The 19,294-nt window shown below is 38.6% G+C and overlaps 1 protein-coding gene across 1 annotated transcript in view; it reads right to left on the bottom strand.

Moving 5' to 3' along the window:
• The window catches only part of LOC122077997 (nuclear pore complex protein NUP205), a 79,799-nt gene that overhangs the window by 36,699 nt on the left and 23,806 nt on the right, over positions 1–19,294 (bottom strand). The window contains exons 7-13 of the mRNA XM_042643877.1: positions 17,866–17,951; positions 17,564–17,686; positions 17,233–17,460; positions 14,119–14,208; positions 10,089–10,250; positions 9,009–9,125; positions 8,723–8,929 (exon numbers count right to left, since the gene is read on the bottom strand). Of these exons, the coding sequence (XP_042499811.1) occupies positions 8,723–8,929; positions 9,009–9,125; positions 10,089–10,250; positions 14,119–14,208; positions 17,233–17,460; positions 17,564–17,686; positions 17,866–17,951 (1,013 nt within the window). The remainder of the gene's footprint in view (positions 1–8,722; positions 8,930–9,008; positions 9,126–10,088; positions 10,251–14,118; positions 14,209–17,232; positions 17,461–17,563; positions 17,687–17,865; positions 17,952–19,294) is intronic.

Below are 19,294 nucleotides of genomic sequence, written 5' to 3'. Positions count from 1 at the left end.
TTTTTTTTATGAATAAAATATATTAAAAGATAAGTATATACAAGAAGGGGAGTGATGCGGATCCGGGTTCCAAAAACAGGAATCGGATCGCTTAGGGCCCACAATAAAGTAGTAAATTCAAAATATAAGGAGTAATGGCAGTTCTGTAATTAACTGAAACTAAAGGGAGGTGGCAGTTTAGTAATTACAAGAAACCTAGAAAGAATTGGCAGACTTGTAAATAAAAGGGATCTTAAAAGGATGAAAGGAGGTTAAAGTAACTGATGGGATATGAAGGGGACTAGAATTATGGACCAGGGGTAGTCTTGGAAGCAATTATTGGGCATGGGTAAGTAGTAAATAAAGGTGGAATGGAAGGGGTATTAATATAGAGGTAAAACAAAAGAGGGACTTTTACACAAAAGAACAAATACTAAAGGACAAAAATCAAGGGGTTTGAGGGGTATAATGGGAAAAACCAAATTAAAGGGTTTTAAACCACAACTCACAAGTCTTTCTTCTTCTTCCTTGGACAACCAGAATCCAGCAGCTTGCTGGGGCTAAATCTCCTTCAAATCCCCTCTATTAGGCCTGAGATTCCAGGCGATGATGCTTCACTAAAGGGCCTCTTGATTTCAGATGGGAAATACCTCAGAACAGCAATGCAAACAGGGGTTGTAATGCCTGCAAACAGATCTGGCGGTAGGTTTAGGTAACCTAAGTTGCAGGTTTTTGTTTCTCACAGCAGGAGTCACCTTCAGGCCTGATATTCAAGGGTTAGAGTCGCCTTGGGAAGGGCTTCCTTCAACCAAAAGCTCAGTCCAGCAACCTTAAAGGAGAAAGAAGCCGATCCTTTAAACTGGGGCTGTGACTACCGCCCAGAACAAGGAAACGATAACAGCAACAGAGATTAGTAGTAGGAAGGAGAAAAAAAAAGATAAGAAGGAAAAAGAGAATAGTTTAGAGAGGGACCTTCAAAGAAAGAGAACAAGAGATAAGCAGCCCACGGCAGCCATAATTTCATCCAAAATCTAATTTCAGTTTCATTCAATTCTAAAAACTGAGTTCTTCTCCATTACAAGGCTATTTAAAGAAAAAATAATGACAATTTTGGAAGCTAATTAAGAATGGAAACTAAACCCAAATAGCAACTAAAATAAAAATCAAATCTAAATAAAAGACTGTTAATCTAATCTCTAACCAATAAAGGAAGTAAATAAAAATCAAGTCAAAAGATAGCAACTAATTCCATCGCCGAGTTGCATCAGGGGGAGGAGCAGGAGGTGCCTCACAAGGAGACTAAAAAAAGGACAAGCCCTGCCAGAAGGGAAAACACTACACCGGGATACAAGCCATCAGCGGGGGGGAGAAGAAGAGATGATAGAGAGGGAAGGTCCCTAGGAAACAACAATGAGCCTATTCCTTGAGTAATCTCTAACTGAACGGTGGGGGAGGTAAGCGAGCTTAGTGCTAACGTCAAAGAAGATGGCATTCCAAATCTTGTTGTATGAGCAAGAGTTGGACGTCCATCTTCGGACCCAGAGGTGGTTGTGGGTGGCACAAAACGCAAATTTTGTAGCAATGTCACATATGGTGGGCCCCTAAAATGTCATATCAACCCAGATCCATTCTCTACTGAAAGGGAGGACTCTCCTACTGGAGGGCCAACAGCGACCTAGGACTTCTTTCCAGATGATGGAGGAGAAGGGGCAGGATAAGAACAGATGACCAACATCTTCAATGTCATTCCAACACAGACAACAAGCGGGAGGAACTTGGATGTGTCTATAGTTGAGTAAGGACTGGATGGAAAGACAGTTGGTAAAATCCCGCCATGCAATGAAGCCATGACGGGGGATGTGCCCCTTGAACGAAAGAAGTTTCCTCCAAAGGACAAGGGGGGCTTCTGATCTCACAAAGTTTCAGGCAGAAGAGGAACTAAATAGGTTTGAGGGGGAAGGCTTCCATAGGATAGAGTCCTCCCTGCCTCTATGGCCAAGGGGAGAGCAGGGAGAATGGGAGATTGGTCCAAATGTCATCTAGCGGGGGAGGGGGGAGGGGGGAGGGGCCTAGACATCATTCGGGATGATGGAAGAGACAGTAGCAAGACGATATAAATCAAAGGAATAGATGATCCTGGAGCTAACCACATGAAGGAACACTAGAGACGAGTGCCAAGGATCGAGCAAAAGGAAGGTAGAGGCACTATTGCCTATGGAGTATGAGATGGCATCCATGGCCATGGGCTTGAGGCTGAGGATACCTCGCCAAACCCAGGAGGCATCCAAGCCAAGGGAAGTGGACCAGAGGGAGTCTTTCTTTAAGAGATGGGAGTAAACCCAGGACACCCAGATGCAGTTTTGCTTAGTCACAACTCTCGAGCTTGAGGACACCCGCTGAGTTAATGTCTTTGATCCGCCTGAGGCCCAGGCCTCCTTTAGATTTGGGGGACAGACATTTTCCCAATGGAGCAGAATGGAAAATCTGTTGGCAATTACTGTAGTGCACAAAGGGGCATGAGGAAGGAACTCGATGGGTACTAGTAACTAGCGCCTCTCTACTGTTATTGAAGTTCTTAAATATCAATGTCTTGAATTCCTAGTTGCCAAATTTGTCAGGATAACACTAACTTTTAGCCTGTCAAAACTCATAAGTCAGATATTAGCTGGTGAAAAGATTCCCTCTATGAATGAGGGTAACTGCGGGATTCAACGGATCGTGTCCTCCTCCCTATCTAAATCTGAAGCCACTTCTTCTTCTAAGGACAGCTCTGCAATTTTTGTTGGTAATGGTGGTGGCGGTCTTGGCTCTAGATTTCCTAGCAGAAGTCGTGGTTCAGGCAAGAGGTTGTGGACATCATATGGGTGACGTGGCTGCTAGCAATCAACTCAGTTCATCAGACAGCATACTCATTGTGGTCAATAATTACACAATTAAAAAGTGTAGGATCAAGCATGGTAAGCCCCAATGGGCACAACAACGGTCTACTAACACTATTGTGCCTGCTAGGAGTACTGAAGTGGTGTCACCTCATGACTTCAAATTTCTTCATCTGGCGAAGGTGCCTCATCTTTTGTCACTCGTGATGATATGTTTAATCAACTACTAAAACAATTCTAGCATCTTTAGACATCCACTTCAACATCTACTGCCACCCTAGCTCATTCATGTATATATCCACATGTCTTCCTCATCCTCCACTCCTTAGGTCATTGACTGTGCATCCTCGCACATGACCGGTAAGCCAAACTTGTTCTCTTCTTTTTAGCTTTCTAATTGTCCATCCCTAGTCAAACTTGCAAATGTACCTTTACTAATGATATTGGTCATGGTGTCATTCCATTGACTTCTTCTATTTTGTTATCTATTGTACTCATTCCTAAATTACTAGTCAACCTTTTATTTGTTAGTCAATTTCCAAAACATCTTAATTGCTCCATCACCTTCTACCCTTTGCATTGTGTTTTTTCAAGAACATCTTAAGGCTTTGTAGTTCTCACCCCCCTTGGGACCTCGCACATGCAGGAGCCTCATGCACCGAGTACGCCCTTTTTTATTGTGTTTCTTTAAGAACTCTAGAAAAATACAACGATAAGAAGAGAGCATGAAAAGGATGGCTTATACTACTTTTCTGTTGCTTCCTCATATATGACAGCATATGCTACCTCTATTGGTGCTTCTCCTCTACATTGGCACTATCTACTGGGACATCTTTCTCTCTCCAAACTACTACTTATGATCCCCAGTTGCAAGTCTACCCCTCTTATAAATTTGAAGCTTTTGAGCTTGACAAACATCACCATATTGCTTTTCCATTTCGAAGTGTGTCTAGGTTTCTGTTCTGATTTTCTTGGTTTTTTTTTTTTTTTTTTTTTTTGTGATGTTGTATACTTGTATTGTCTTTTTCATTGATGCAAATTTTCTAGCAGTCAATTGTCAGATTGTGGTCTTCAATTACCAGATTTTCCATGATTAAGAACCATGTTTTGTATTGTGGATTGAATTAATATTAAGCAAGGTAAGTCTATGTGCTAGGGGGAAAAGCCATTGTAATCTATGTCTATGATATATGTTGGTTCATATAAATTTTTTTACAAATTTATAATAATGTCTTGTTGGCCTGTGTGCATCTTTTTTCCCCCACTTGTCAATTCAATGTGGTCTTGTGCAATTATTGATGCAGGATGGAAGGAATCATTTTCTGTTATTTCTCAGCAATGTCTTTATCTTTTGATTTGGATGGATTAAAATACTTGTCTATTGTCTACATTCTAATGTCTACTATATTTTTTCTTAGAAAATAGGGGAAATAAAAAAATAGCATACTAAATAACTTTAGAAAATAGGGAAAATAAAAAATGACACATGGGCGATTTGACCGCCATGGCAACGCCATAATGGGAGATTCATTGCCAAATCGATTAGCCACCCCTCCACCGCCTTGGATCGATTTGATGCCGTGACAACTATGCTCCCTTCTCTGTTGTTTTCCACAGCTCTTTATTTGGTCTACCACCACGTATTTTTGGTTGCGCATGTTTTATTCATAATCTTCGTCCAAGCATTGATAAATTCTCTCATGTTATAAAGCATCTTTCTATTTGGGCTACAGTTGTTATGATTTTATCCCTCGTCAGCACTTTTTTTTTTTTTGTGAATAAATAAATTCATTACCAATAGGTAAGAAAAAACAAATCATAGGGGGGGAGGGACCAAAAGGGGCAAACCCTCAAAGGGAGGGAAGCAACAACATAGAGCAAGGGGCCCAACAAAAAGAAAGGGGGAACATCAAGGTGGTAGATAATAGAGGGATGGAGGGCCCATGAGACACTCATCAGCACTTTGTTAGTGGTAATGTTATATTATTTTTTTTTTAGAGTACTCCCAACTTTGGTGTTGTGTTATCCAACTTTGGTCCTATCTATCCTAGCCTCCCACAAACTTCTTAAGTCATTCCTTTTGTCGATAAGAGCATTACAGGTATACAAGGGTCATCCCAAGCAGTCATCGCAAGTTGCCATTCCATAGCTCTCCCAATCCAATTTTTCTTCTACCAATAACTTGCCTATTGCTCTTCAAAAAGGTACTCGTTCATTTACTCATAACTCTTCGGTTGCCTATCTGACTGCTGATTATGTTTCTATTTCCCATCATACTGTTTCTCTTTGTATATTTTCCCTCTCATTGACCTCTCACTCTATTCCTACCAAATACAAAGATGTTTTGTCTCAGCCTGAGAGTGGAAGTCAACCTTAGATGTGGAAATGGATGCCTTGCTTTCTTGCAAGACTTGGACTATAATAAATCTACCTCCTGCCAAGGATCTTGTGTGGTGTCATTAGGTGTATACCAGTAAATATAACCTTGACGATTTGATTGAGCACTTCAAAACTCAATTTTACTAAGGGCTACACTAAGACCTATGGAGTTGACTATTTGGAAATCTCTCATGTTGCTCGCTTGAATTCTAAGGGAGCTTTGATCTCTTCAGCTGTTAATTTTGATTGGCCTCTTTTCAGTTAGACATAAAACATGCTTTCTCTATAGTGATTTGCATTGAGGTTAATCGATGCAAGAAAGGCTTAGCTTGTCTTGGCAGAGGTATGCTTTTAACCTTCTGAGTGAGACAGGAATGTTTAGCCATAAGCCTGGAATTAGTCAGTTTATGGGGACATCTAAGCGGGGACACCTAAGCAGGTTCATCAGGAAGCACCATGTCATATAATAAGATATCTTAATGGTGCTCGAGGGAAAGGTCTTATTTATCGCCTTAATTGACACACCAATATTATTGGCTATCCTAGTGTTGATTGGCCTGGTGTTGATGGAGATCGTAGATCTACTACAAGATATTGGACCTTTATTGGGGGTAATCTTGTTAAATAAAGGAGTAAAAAGCAAACTACATAGCCCCGGTCTAGTGTTGAAGCTGAGTATAGAGCAATGGCTCACACTGCAGCTGAGCTGATATGGCTTAGATCCTTTGTTCAAGAGCTTGGTTTTCTGGTCAGCAAAAAAAATGGACATGATTTATGATAACCAAGCATCTATTTATATTGCTAGCGATCCAGTTTTTTAGGACCAAGTATATTGAAATGGACTGTCATTTTGTTCAGGATGCAGTTATGAAGAAATTGATTTACACTCTATAATCAAGTTGGGACTTGTTTACCAAAGCCTTGTTTCAAAATGTATTTCTCCAAGGGTGTTCTAAGCTGAGCATAGGTGATATCTATGCTCCAGCTTGAGGTGGATAGTTAAGTTATATGGTGTCGATTTTTGGGTGCTTCGGTTTGTCGGTTCTTTAAGGGTATTATGGGTATTATCCTAAAGTCTTCATTTCTTATTATTAAGTCAGTCCTTAGTCGTGGACCCAATCTCTAGATGTCATTTCTTTTATGCTAATATAAATAGGTCCCCACCCACAGTTTGAGTGTTCTACTCATTACTCAAACCGTGGGCTCTCTTCTCTCGTCTTTTCTTCTCTTCGACTTCTCTCTTTGCCTCTCTTCACTTTTGATGCGGATCCGGGTTCCAAAACGGGACTCGGATCGCTAATGGGCCCACAAGAGTGATAGATAGCTCAAATTTACATTTGAGTGGCAATCTTGTAAATTCAAAGCACAATTAAACCCTTGTGAAAAGGATTAAAAGAGTCTGGTCGGGTAAACAGTAAGTTTAGTGTGGAAAAGTGGGCTTATCTGTAAATTAACTGAAGAGGAGATGAAATATAAGCATTCTATGGACATGAGGACTTTTATGAAAATACGAGAAATCATGCCTTTATTAACAAATAAGAAGAAGAGGGTTTCTTCTTCAACCTTCAGAAATCGAACCAGCAGTGGATGTCTCTCAGCTCCAGGTGATGAAATTCAACTATCAAACATCCAACCAGGCTGAAACTGGAAGAGCAAGTTCGTAACTCATGTCCCTACCAGATGCAAGCATTAATCATACCAGGAAATCAGATATGAGGCTATGGAAGGCTCCTGCAACTGAAACTGGTGGTGGTTAGGGTTTCAGATGTGGAGACAGGTTGAGTTGTTAAAGGTGAGAATTGAGGGATAGGGTCACCCAAGGGAGGAGAACCTTCGACCAAAACCTCATCCTAAGCAGGTCAACCACGAAGGAGATCGATGAGCTTGGGTAGAACTGTAACTGTTGCCAGAAACAGAGAAGTTCCAGTTAAAGGGAAAATACAGCAGGAAAATAAGAAGAAGAAGATCAAAGGAGGAGGGAGGGATTTGCAGGCCTCTCGGCAGCAATGGTTCAAGCCAAAAGCTTCAATCTAATTTCAATTCTTCCAAAAAAACGGAAATCTTCACCGTTACATGGCTATATAAAGGAAAATCAAAGCATAATATTGGAAACTAATTAAAATGAAAACTAACCTAAATTAGCAACTGAAATAAAAATTTGAATCTCTCAATTAACTTGACCGACACCTTACTCAAACAATAAGGAAACAAATAAATATTTGAAGTGCTAAATTAACCCCAAATCTTCCCACACCCAACTGCATCATCTTCTCTCTGTCCAGGTACTGATTCAGGTTCTGTTATTGTTACATATACAAATATACAATTACAATGATAAATGGCAACTTAAGATTCCTTGATATTAAGAATGATACAAATGCTCAACTTGTCAAATACGGATCTCAAGCAAATCTGCCCACCCTTCCCACTGCAACAGGGGAACATACATGCAGTACCACAAACTTTTCACCTAGTTAGTTTATTGCTACCAATGTTTAGTGCATGACAAGTAAACCCCCCACCCACCTGAAATGGATATTCCTCCCTCTTACCTGTCATTACAGTTTTAATGCAAATGTCATAACAAAAATGGAGACAGGGTAAGGAATCAGTAATGTTAAAGTTCTAGATAAATGTTGCATCATCGGTCTTTTCATAAGACTAGACAAGGTATTTGAATCAGCCTCAAATACAACAGGCATGTCCCCAAATTTGCAACCAAGGTAACGTTACACAAACACCAAAGTATTGTTCAACCATAGTTGAGTGCACTCTTAATTATGCTCGACCCCACAGAAAGGTTCCAACCTGCCTTTATTTGAAACCAGTAAGACTCTTCCTTTTTCCCTATATTATTCGAAAATACTCAACTGATTATAGGATAGAAACAAAAAAATATTTCAAAAGCTCTCCTAAATCTAACCTAGGAAACAATGTTCCAACTAGCCAACCACTATTAGGAGAAAATGCCTTCTCTATGATCAACGTTCCAACCTTCCAAGTACCATTAATAACCTCATCATGATAAAACATTGGAGGAAAGCTTTTCTTTCTCCAACTTCTTCACTCGAGAGTCAAGACTCTCCCCTGCGGAGAAGTAACCAGACAAGCAAAACCTTTTGGGAACTCCATACTGTCATTCTGTGATCCCATGTAAACTTCTCTCATTCACCTACCCTGTTTCATTCTGCATCAATTGGCAACGCCTAGGAACTCCATTCTGTGATTCATGTTATCTTCTCTCACCCGCCTCCCCTGTTTCATTCTCTTTCATCATGACTCCTACATCCCTTTCAATGTGTTACAACAATGCCATCCCAAAAGAACAATTGAAAGATCTAACAATATAAAGATGACAGATAGGCCTATGGGTGCATACTAATATGACTCCATTGGAACAACACCCTGTAAATTAAAATGTTATAAAGCCAACCAGAAGAAAGTTGCAAATAATATAAAATTTGCACAAACAAAGTAATTCAAACCTTTTGAAGAACGAACAAATACGCAACAAGTGCTTTTGCATCACCCTCCTGAAACTCGGGTAATACAGCTCCAGTACTCTGAAGGGATTGTTTGAACTTCTGTTCATAAATTGACAAGCAATCAAACAGGGTACTCCATCCAACAGAGCGGAAGGTTTTACCCTGTAGTAGCTCATAAACTTTGGAAGCACCCTCCTGAGTGGAAGCCTAAGAAACAAAATTCATTAATTTAAGTATATACCAAAATTTATGATTTATGAAAAGGGTTGAAGCATGTTTAACATACCAAGGCACTGAGCATTTTCAAGAAAGCTACAAGGGTTTGAAAATTAGTATGATCCTCTCCAGCAAAGTTTACAAATGTCCACAAGACTTCATTGTTGGACAACAGCTCCGGTTCCTTCTGGTAAAATGTAATGCACAGCAGAAGGTGATTAATTCTCATTTCTGGAACATAAAAAAAACCAAAGAAATATATCCAAAAAAATGCATGCAAGCTAATGGTACACTAGACATCAGCTTCATCTGAGAGGTCAGAAGAGAACACAAAGACTATGCAAAAACACCAAAACGTCTTCACACCTCTACAGTTCTGAGGCTACTGTGGTTGGTCAGAGTTTTAAAGAAACAACTTCCATTTAAGAAAATTAAAGTCCCACACTTGCCAGAAAGTACTGTAATGGGCAAGTCAAACAAGTTATATGCCTGCAAAAAAAAGATGGGAAAATGGATACAGCAAGCCAAACAAAGCACATATAAAAGGTAGCCCTTTTTTCTAACATACACCTTGACCGAGCACAGTAGTCTATAGTCTATACAAGAGAGATAACTAAAACAAACATTTATCTCTAACCCACCTAGCCACCATCGCCACTACCACACCCCACCACCACCACCTCCCTCATCATCACCACCACCCCCTTCCTGGCCCTGCCTCCACACTCTCCACCACCACCCTCTCCCAAATAAACATCGAGAATCTATTCTCAGAAATTGAACCACCAAATGGATTCAGACTGATGCACCCAAAACAATTTCAATTTCTTGACCAAAAATCTACTTATTGACTATTTCATGAAATCAATTTGAAATTGGAATATAAGTCATACCAAATCTGGCCTAAGAAGCCTTTGAAATACATGCAGAACAACACACATTTTCCACTGGGAACAAACATTGTCCGAATACCTATTATTAAATAAATCCCATAGCGTAAGGCATCATCCAATACACATAAATACACACTAATGAACCATAGTAACAACACTGTGAAATGATGACATACTGATTCAGCAATTATCGGTTCATAAATAAGGTATAAAAATAGAATAGCTATAAGTGATTAAGAAAAAGAATAAATACTGACCTGATAGATTTCGCTAACCAATTCCAAAAGAGAGACAAATGGTTGGGGACTACTTTCAATGGTCTCTTGAGAATTCGCATCAGTGCCATGTCTGAGATCATGTGATCCAGCCACGAGGTAAGGGCTAAGTGCACTCATAGCCTTCTCCTTCATTTCTTTCACCTAGAAGAGAGTTTACAACCAAGTGAATCAAAGGTAGTAAGAAACCAAACCAAAAGAAAGTGGTAAATATGAAATCCAAATTGGAAGAAGATACAAAGAAATGCATAAACACAGCCTTCTCCATCTCACATGTCTAATCGTAGGAGAATATTAGAAAACTTAGATTAATCATAATCCTCGTTACTGTAGTAGCAATCATCTCATCATTTTAAAACCAGTCTAATGTCTATACGTTTAGCAGAATATTAGAATGGTTACTTAATGGTCCACAAAGGCATTATAAATGTTCTGAAACATGTCTCTCAACCTGCTTTATAGACTAGGCTCCACGGCTACTGGTAATACAGTTGAACAAACCCAAGGGGTTTCACGGAATTTGATATATCAGATTTCTTAAGGAAAAACAATTTTTGAAACTACATTAAACTATATCTATCCATGCGAGCATCTGAATGAATCACTGAATAGACTGGATAACACATTCAATCACTGAACTGAACCTCCAATACAGATGTGCATTCTAGCGATTTTTTGAAACTTCAAAATTATTTTTAACCACTTCCAAATTTGTTTCAGGAAGAAATCTGACAAATGAGATAGGTGTTGGGTCCTCTATCAAGTGGATACATCCCCATCCACCCAAGTATTCTATGTGGCAAGTGATGAAATAAAGAAAAGGTGGCCAGCCAGGAAAGTGAGTTCCAGAATTTATAGAAATCCAAAAATCCGAAACTAGTAAGAGACGAAGAATTGATGAAAACAAGCCAGGATTGTAGTTGAATGAATAGAACCTGCGGTGATGCAGTTGCACGATGAACTTAGAAAAAAAAAAAATCTTTTGATTTGATTTGCTTTTGTTCTACAAATAATTTCTTTTTAATTAGCTAGCTTCTAATTTTAGAATAGTTTCCATTAATTGTTTGATTTTTCCTTTATATTAGTCATGTAATGGATGAACTCAATGGTTAGATTTTTGAAACGAATTTGAGAATTTAGGTTTTAGTTGAACAATGGCTGCCGACCCTCTTTTCCTCCTTTTCTGATTTTCTTCCCTCTTCTGGTTTTTCTCTTATCTTCTTCTTCTCTCTTTTGATCTCTCACTTTATTTCTTCTTCCTCATCCTCTTTTTTTTCCTTTATTTTCTGGGTTTTTCTTGTTATACCCTGTTCTGGGCGGTACTTCCAGCCCAGTTTTTGGCCATTGATCTCTCCTGATACACTTTTGACCAGTCTGAGGTTTTAAAGGCCCATCCCTCTCATAGAAACGATCCACCTTGCACAACTTCAAGACAATCCTTGACTTCTAGTGGAAGATCTAGAACTTCAGCTCTGGTTCTGTGCCTGCGCTGGATTGAGTTGCAGAACAAATTAGTTCTTGCTGGGAAATCTATCACTTCTGGTTGTCACATGCATCCAATAGGGCTTGAAGGTTCGATCCTTGTCCTAAGCTTGCAGGTTCAACAACCCAGTGGTGAAGGAGGTCTCTCCTTTGAAGGTCTACACTGGTTTGCCGTTAGGTGTTCTATCGGGAGGAAGAAGAAAGGTTTTTTGTTTATTGTTTTATGCATTTAACTTCTGGTTATTACAAGTAAGCCCTTGTTTTGTAAGGTTATATTCTATTACTCCCTTGTGTAATTCTTAAACATCCCTCTCTTTCCAATTTCTATTTCAGTTTGTCCCCATTATTTATTTTCCTCTCTTTTAAGCTCTTAAAATTGTTTCTGAAATTACAAGAATACCCCTCAACCATTACATTGAGCTTCTTAGTCATTCTTGTGGACCCTAAGTGATCCGATTTCGATCATTGGAATTCGGCTCGGCATCATGCGGATTACGAGCAGAAACAGAGATGAACTAAGCATATAGGCAAATAGTAAGCCATAAAAAGGATTAAAACTACTACACAAACAATATTAATTAATAATAGAGAAAATAGATAAATTAGAAGAGGAATGTAGAAAGAGATAGAAGAATGATAAATCAAAAATAAGTAAAGAAAGATGAGAGAAGACAGAGACTTATTAAGGTTTCTACAGCTGATCTTCTCCATCAATAACAATCTTTTCTTTAATTCCAAAAGCCAAGAAATAACTGGCCGATCATAGAAGACACCTAGTTAACTTCTGACAACTAGAATTATGTGGATCCACACTACAGGGACAACAAAAACAAACCGAAAAAACAAACTGTCCCCAAATTAAAGATGAATAAGATTAGACGAGTCCCATGGCCCGAGGTGCAAAATTAAGAAAAGAATAAGCGATAGTGCAATGATCATTACACCAGGGTGCAACAGCCCGACTTGATAACCATCAATATGGTAATGTTGAATCTGAACCCTTCAGTACTTGAAAACAGTGAAAAGAATTTTAACTAGTCCTATGAGCAAGCCCAGATGGGACCTAGCATTTATATGATGATGGGACCCAGAATGTATATGATTGTTTCTTTGCCACGTTAATATTTATTTCATCCCTGCGCCCTTTAAGCTGCTTCCTTTGTACTGCTTTTCTTGCCCCTCCTTTCGCCAAAAAGAAGAGGAAAACAGGTAGCCCAGATAACAAATAAGAACATGTTGAGAGAAAACTTCCAAAATGCCACATTTATTAAGACACTATTAAATGGTAATGCTGATCAAAGTACACTCTTGACATAATGTTAAATTAAAATGCTGAGGTTCACCGTCCACATGGTTCTCCTGATGGAAGTGGAAATATACCCTACCTGAGCTAGGTAGACAGGCAACCATGCAACTCATTGTTAACGAGCATCATCCCCATTACAGATCCAAAGTACATCCTTGAGACAATGGTAAGTTAAAATGTTGGGTTCACATGGTTCTCCTGATGGAAGTGGATATATCCTCACTTGAGCTAGGCATTCAAGCAACCAATGTTCAAAATTTCGCAAAAGTTTTGGGTCTTGACAAAACCAGGTGCAATACTGGGTCTCACCAATTTTGTTCAACCATGTTTCAGGTTTCGATATATTTCGGCCAAAATGATACAAACCCTTCGATCAAAATGGATCTAAATTTGACAATTATAACGAGAAAAAGGGAAACCTCCTAGAAAACCTCAGTTTTTGTGATCTTTTGCCAAATCGCCCCAATATCTTTGTTGGGCAAAACTGAAATGCAACTACAATGATGCTTTGCTGCATTTGTGGAAGTTGTTTGCAAGATTCAAAGTCGAAGGTATATCACTTCTCTAAGAACAAAAAAAAACAAAAAAAACAAAACAAAAAAAAAAAATACAAAAAATAGAATAAATACTTAGCCGTTGGCCTTCAAATTTTTAATATGATAGACCCCATAGGACTTCGAGCATTTATAAGGCATTTGTGGAGGACTTCGAGTGTTTCTTCCAGCATACTATGGCATGGCCAGCATTTGTGATACAATTGGAGCATATAACTCGCTTCGGCAGCAACAACAATCTCCTAGTGGTTTTCAACCTTCCCGGAATGCGATGTGGTACTAGGAATCTAGGATAGGCAGAAGCGTCCAATGGAAAGTTTGTAATGAACCATGTATAACATTTGTTAATTACGAAATGGTGTCTAATTTTATGTTTATTCATTCCGAACACATAATTAAGTTGTTTTAATTGAATTATGTGTTTCTAGTACTAAATTTTATGTAGAATATATTGTATTAGAAACGTATACAGCAGCATACAACGTACAAACCTAGGGTCGGAAACCAGACTACCATTTGGAGTTATTTACAAAACCGATTGACTATTAGTATTAGCATGTAGAAATCTTGATGAGAAACTTGTGAGCTTCATATTTTGCATATCAATTATTTCGAAAAAGCACTTTATAAATTATCTAATTGTGACACAAAAGGGTAAATTCCAACCTACCTTGTCTCTGGCAAACTGATGAGAAAGGAAGCATGTCATCAGCTTGTGAAGATAAGCATTATACATATAGATCATATCCTCATCATCATTCTGTTCAAATAACAAGCATAAGACAGTAAGCATTTTATTGGGAGGATGTCATGTTAAAAAAAAATGATGCTAAATAACACATATTGATAGTATATTCTAAACCATCCAGTGAATTGATACGGACAAGAGAGACGTGATCAGAAAAATGCATGCATGGAAGCATATGGGACCGCCACCTTATAAGGCTATGAGCCTATGCCACATCACCACCCACACCCAAATACCCAATGAAGTGGCCATATCAGAGACAAACAAATGACTCTATTCCAATTTCGATTCAATCTGGACAGAAATTGACTCTTATCTTATCTCCAATTTCTAGTAGGAATGCTATATGAGCCTAGGAGGTCCTCTTCATTTACTTCCTAATTAAACAATTAAGAGGAACATTATTTAATGAATATTTGAGTTTGATAATAAGGCTTTTGGCTACTATAGGAAGGGCATTTTTTAATAAGCCACATGTCGTATCAATTAGATTTATGAGAGAGGGATCAAATAGAAAGTATTGCAATACAACAAAAGCTCTAGGTACAAAGAAAAAAGGTAAAATAATGAAGAAAATAAATGATAATTATAGCAACAACAACAAACATATCAATGGTAATATTAAAAGTAGCAGTAATAATAATGATAAGACATAATCTACAAGTTTCCACACAACTCATCACCTGGGCCAGCACATAACCTGTGTGATGTAGATAAGTCAGTTAATGGGCTTATTTTATTGTAAATAAGCCTTGGGCTGGGTTATGTATGTGTTGAGCCTTTCTTCCCATGGGTTTTCTTCGTAATTGGCCACTTTAATGGGCCTAGAATATGGGTAGAAAGTAGGAAAACGGGATTTAATTCATTAGCTTAGTTAGAGTGGGCTGGTAGTAGTTTAGTTTATTAATATGTCTTTTACTTTATCATATTTGTTTTGTGGTAGGATACATAAGAGAAGTAGGGTTTTCGTTTCAGTTTTAGAGTCTAAGTAGGAGTCTTATTATTTTCTTTTAAATACTTGCATAAACTCAATGTTTGGGACAGATTTGAAGAATGATGAATTGAGTTAACGTTTGAGAGCCTTAAGGCTTGTGATTCCCCTTCCCCTTTTCTTTATGCGATTTCTCCCTCTCTGGTTGGATTTGTGCAATATCTAATTGTGTGATCCCTTCTTATTCATTCTTTTTGTCCCTCAATTTGGTTTATATTGGATTTAGTAAAGATCTTGCCTGGGATTGGATCACCTGTGATTCGATCTTACATCACTGTGCCACATAATGGAAGTCCAAATCCAATCATTCCTAAAACTCCACCAAAATTTAAAAACTAAACCGAGCCACACGTCGCCACCAAGGAATAAGTTTTTTTTTTTAAGTCTTGATCAGGCAATCTGATACAGTAACACTTGACCGGTTGGGCCCAGGTTTCGACCTAGTCAAAACCGAAATTTAGGTGAAATTTCTAAAACCTTTTTTCTGGGCTATTTGCTAGAAATTTGGGTCAGAATTTCTGAAATTAGGGTCGAAACCATCGAAACTTGGTCATCTCTAGGTGGGTTGAAATCATCAAAACTTGCGAAATAATTTTGTGCCTTCAAGATAGTAAATTGGATTGACACGTACGTTGGTTCCTAGTCTTATTTTTTAGGTGTTAATGGGAGAACAGCGAAGAGCCAACCCTCGTATGAAAGGTGAGGTAGTGCTTGCCATGGGTCGGATTCTTTTAAGGGGTTTCCGAAATTATAACTATGGTTGGACCAGCATAACCAGCTTTGGAAACCTAAACCTAGACAGAACCGGTCCAACCCAAGATTTTGGTCCAACAAGGGTTAGAAGTAGTTTAATTTAATCTTTATGTCCTTTATCTGCTTTGGGTAGGATATGTAGGAGATAGTAGGCTACTTAATTTTGAACCCTTTATTAGTTTTAGAGTTGGATTAGGAAACAGAGTTTGAATGCAAGTTAATAAGTTTTAGAGTCAAGTTGGGAGTCAGTTTCAACTCTTTAATTATGGGAATTTCTTGTAAGCGATAGACAAAATTGAAATTGGTTTTGCTCAAGGTGAGTGTGTGATTACGTGACCCATCTTCCCCTTGCAACTCTGAGTTCCTTCTCAAATTTCTCCCAATTCTCTACTGTCCCTCCGCCACAGTCCACACCATGTCAGTGGAATTTCATTATTTTTTGAGAATTACACGTGATGGTGTAACCGTGTAAAGGATGTTTTTTGCAAACCTTGATGTGGCCACTGCAGGAGCATGTAGGGTACTGTTTCTCATTCAATTTTTCATTCATAGGAAAGGAAGAGGAGATTGGGGGGCTTATGCATGGAAAAATTTGCAGTGCCAACTTCAGGCCTCAAGTAGGTTGCCCTTGCTTTGGGAAGGATAGCTATTCCTCCCTGGTGGCTCTTTTAGTATCCCAACTTTTCCTTTGAAGGAATTCATACATCACCCGATGACCTCAAATTTAATAATAAAAACAAGATAAAGTTAGTAACATACGATGGGGGACCAAAGGACTAATCTTCGATCATGATATTAAACCTAGACAGAAAAAGACAAACAGTAACAATGTGAATTCTTCATTCTTAAACTATGTTCAGGGATGCATATAACTAAGAAGTTACCACACGATTAAATATGTTCATAAAAGTCCATGTACGACAAGAGCGGAATTTATACTAATGAATCTGAGATTCTGAAATAGGCAACAGACACAGCCACAATCACCCATACATATGCAGAGCTAAACACTTCATCATAGATGCATCCTATAAGCTCCAAGAATTGAATCAGGTGTCCAATGAAAATAGTCAGAGTAAATGTAAATTCTTAGGATAAAAATTATGGCAAAAGTTTCTTACAGGTTTCCCTAAATTTGAAAAACATGCACAAAAACGCTTGTTAATAACTAGAGACCAGCATACAAACACAAGACACCATATGGTAACCGACATGTAACGATGCAAGAATGTGTCATGCACCAAATTTCTATTTTCCACTCTCAAACAATCACAATATGTTAATAATCAAACCTGGTAGGCTGCTGTTCGGAGAATTTTATCCAGAAGAAACTGGAAAACATTGTTTGAGCAAATGACATCCAAGCAAGAGTACAGATTTCCCAAGTCACTGGATGAAACACCTGAAACTGTTTCACTTGCAATAATTCCATCTTGTGTTAACATCAAATGAACAGTCCATGCAAATCTTACTCCATCAACAAACCCCTCAATATTTGGATCAGTTCCAGTAGATATCACCTGGAGTGACTCAATATCTTTAGTAAATTTATAGAATGTATTGATTTGTTAGCAAGCATCTGAAAGCAGATATCATTGGAAAACTATTCTTTATACAGCTTACAAGTTCCTGAAATTCACGTCTGAAAGAAGCATCACGGGACAGGACAGAAGCTCTATCTGGAACTGAGCTTAGTGCATCTGATATCAAACCGATTACAAGAGAAAACAGAAGACTGAAAGCAATCTGCATGGACATCAGAAAATAACATGTGATCAGACAGAAAAAGCAGCGCCAGTCCCTAAGGATAACATTTGAAAACAATGCAAACGAGAAGAGAAACAATTTGCTACAAATTGCACAACTCTACAGATTAAACAATTAGTAAGATATAGTTGGACCAAAAATAACAAATAAAATCAGACCTGAAGTTTTACAGTGGTACTGCTATCATTAACATCAGCAGAACTATCTTTCAAGACAGAGAAGACATCCTTCACATCTTTTGGTCCTGCAAACAGGAAAAACCACAAAACTAAGATCACGGTTCAACCATTAACACTCCATACCAACAACTGCAGTGATCTGCATTGTAATCTTTTCATCCCTAATTTGGTATCTTAAACACAAACCACAAGCCATTTCTCTTAATCAATGTTATATGGTGTTGCTGAGAGAGAAAACAGCACTACACTGGTAGAAAGAAATGTGTATAGCTTCAAAAATGCTTCTTTACAAACTCAATTTTATAACAAGCACCAAAGGTCAGCCTCGGTGTAATTAGTCAAGTTTTCACTTTTCAGAGGCAACAGCTAAGTTATGTTATACTTAACAGGTTCAAGATCCAATCATAAGTTGACAAAGGCAGAGAACAAGCCATCTCATTCATTTATTAAGGTTCAGACTTTAGATGTTCATCTTGTCCCTGGCATCATCCATTTTCTCCTCACTCTAGGTCTCTCGTTGGGACCCTCAGAAAGACCACAAGGATCATCTTACCAGTTAGGAAGCAAGGTGTCAAGTATATGCATCAGTTAGTTTATTGGAAAGGTGGTTCTAAGCTTGGTTTTAAGTTTCAACCGAGACGTATCGGTTTCAACACTAACCAAAAAGAAAAAAGGGTCATTACTGGTTTGGTCCAAATTTCAACCCTGTCTCAACAGGATTCAACCATGTTTTGAGAACCATATATATAGTTCACAGGTTTCGACAATCGACATTGCTCCTTGGGATTTTGCCAAAAACTTGCAATTTTTTGCCATATCACTTTATTTCTTCCCATTTTTTTGCATTCTTCTACAGTTCTACTCATACAACCTTCTTCAGCTTGGACTTTTGTTATTGGGCCTTGAAGATAATGGTTTATCTGGGCAATGGTGTGCACCATCCTTCACAGGAGAGAGCCCCTAGTCTAGCAAATCGTGGTGATAGTGGCTTCGAGAGCTTCGGCTCAGCACCACGTGCAGGGTCTGGTGGATATGTTGATGGACCATACTTCGAGAGCACTGGTTCTGCATTTGGAGGGTATGGTGGCTATGAAGGTGGCTATGGTGGATCTTCTACTTCTTCCCCAGCACTGAGTATGGGAGTGGGTTATGTGCTGGGTCATCTTTCGTTGTTCGCATCTTGTATCTGGCCCAACCATTTGTGCCGACTCCATCCAGTTCCAGTCTCAGTGAGCCATTCCTTAGGTTGGGATACCTCTGGTTATCTGGTATGTTGAGGATGAGGCCTATAGATGGGTTGTCATGGACTATCAAAACAATTGGGCACAAAATATGTCATGGCATACAAATGTGTTGCATTCGGATGAGCGTCAATGAAATCTTCAGTCATACACAACTCGTGTATCAT

The sequence above is a fragment of the Macadamia integrifolia genome, chromosome 5 (assembly GCF_013358625.1).
Source record: "Macadamia integrifolia cultivar HAES 741 chromosome 5, SCU_Mint_v3, whole genome shotgun sequence".
In the NCBI taxonomy this organism is placed as follows: Eukaryota; Viridiplantae; Streptophyta; class Magnoliopsida; order Proteales; family Proteaceae; genus Macadamia; species Macadamia integrifolia.
The sequence above is the reverse complement of the archived record's forward strand: the minus strand, read 5'-3'. Positions and strand labels throughout refer to the sequence as shown.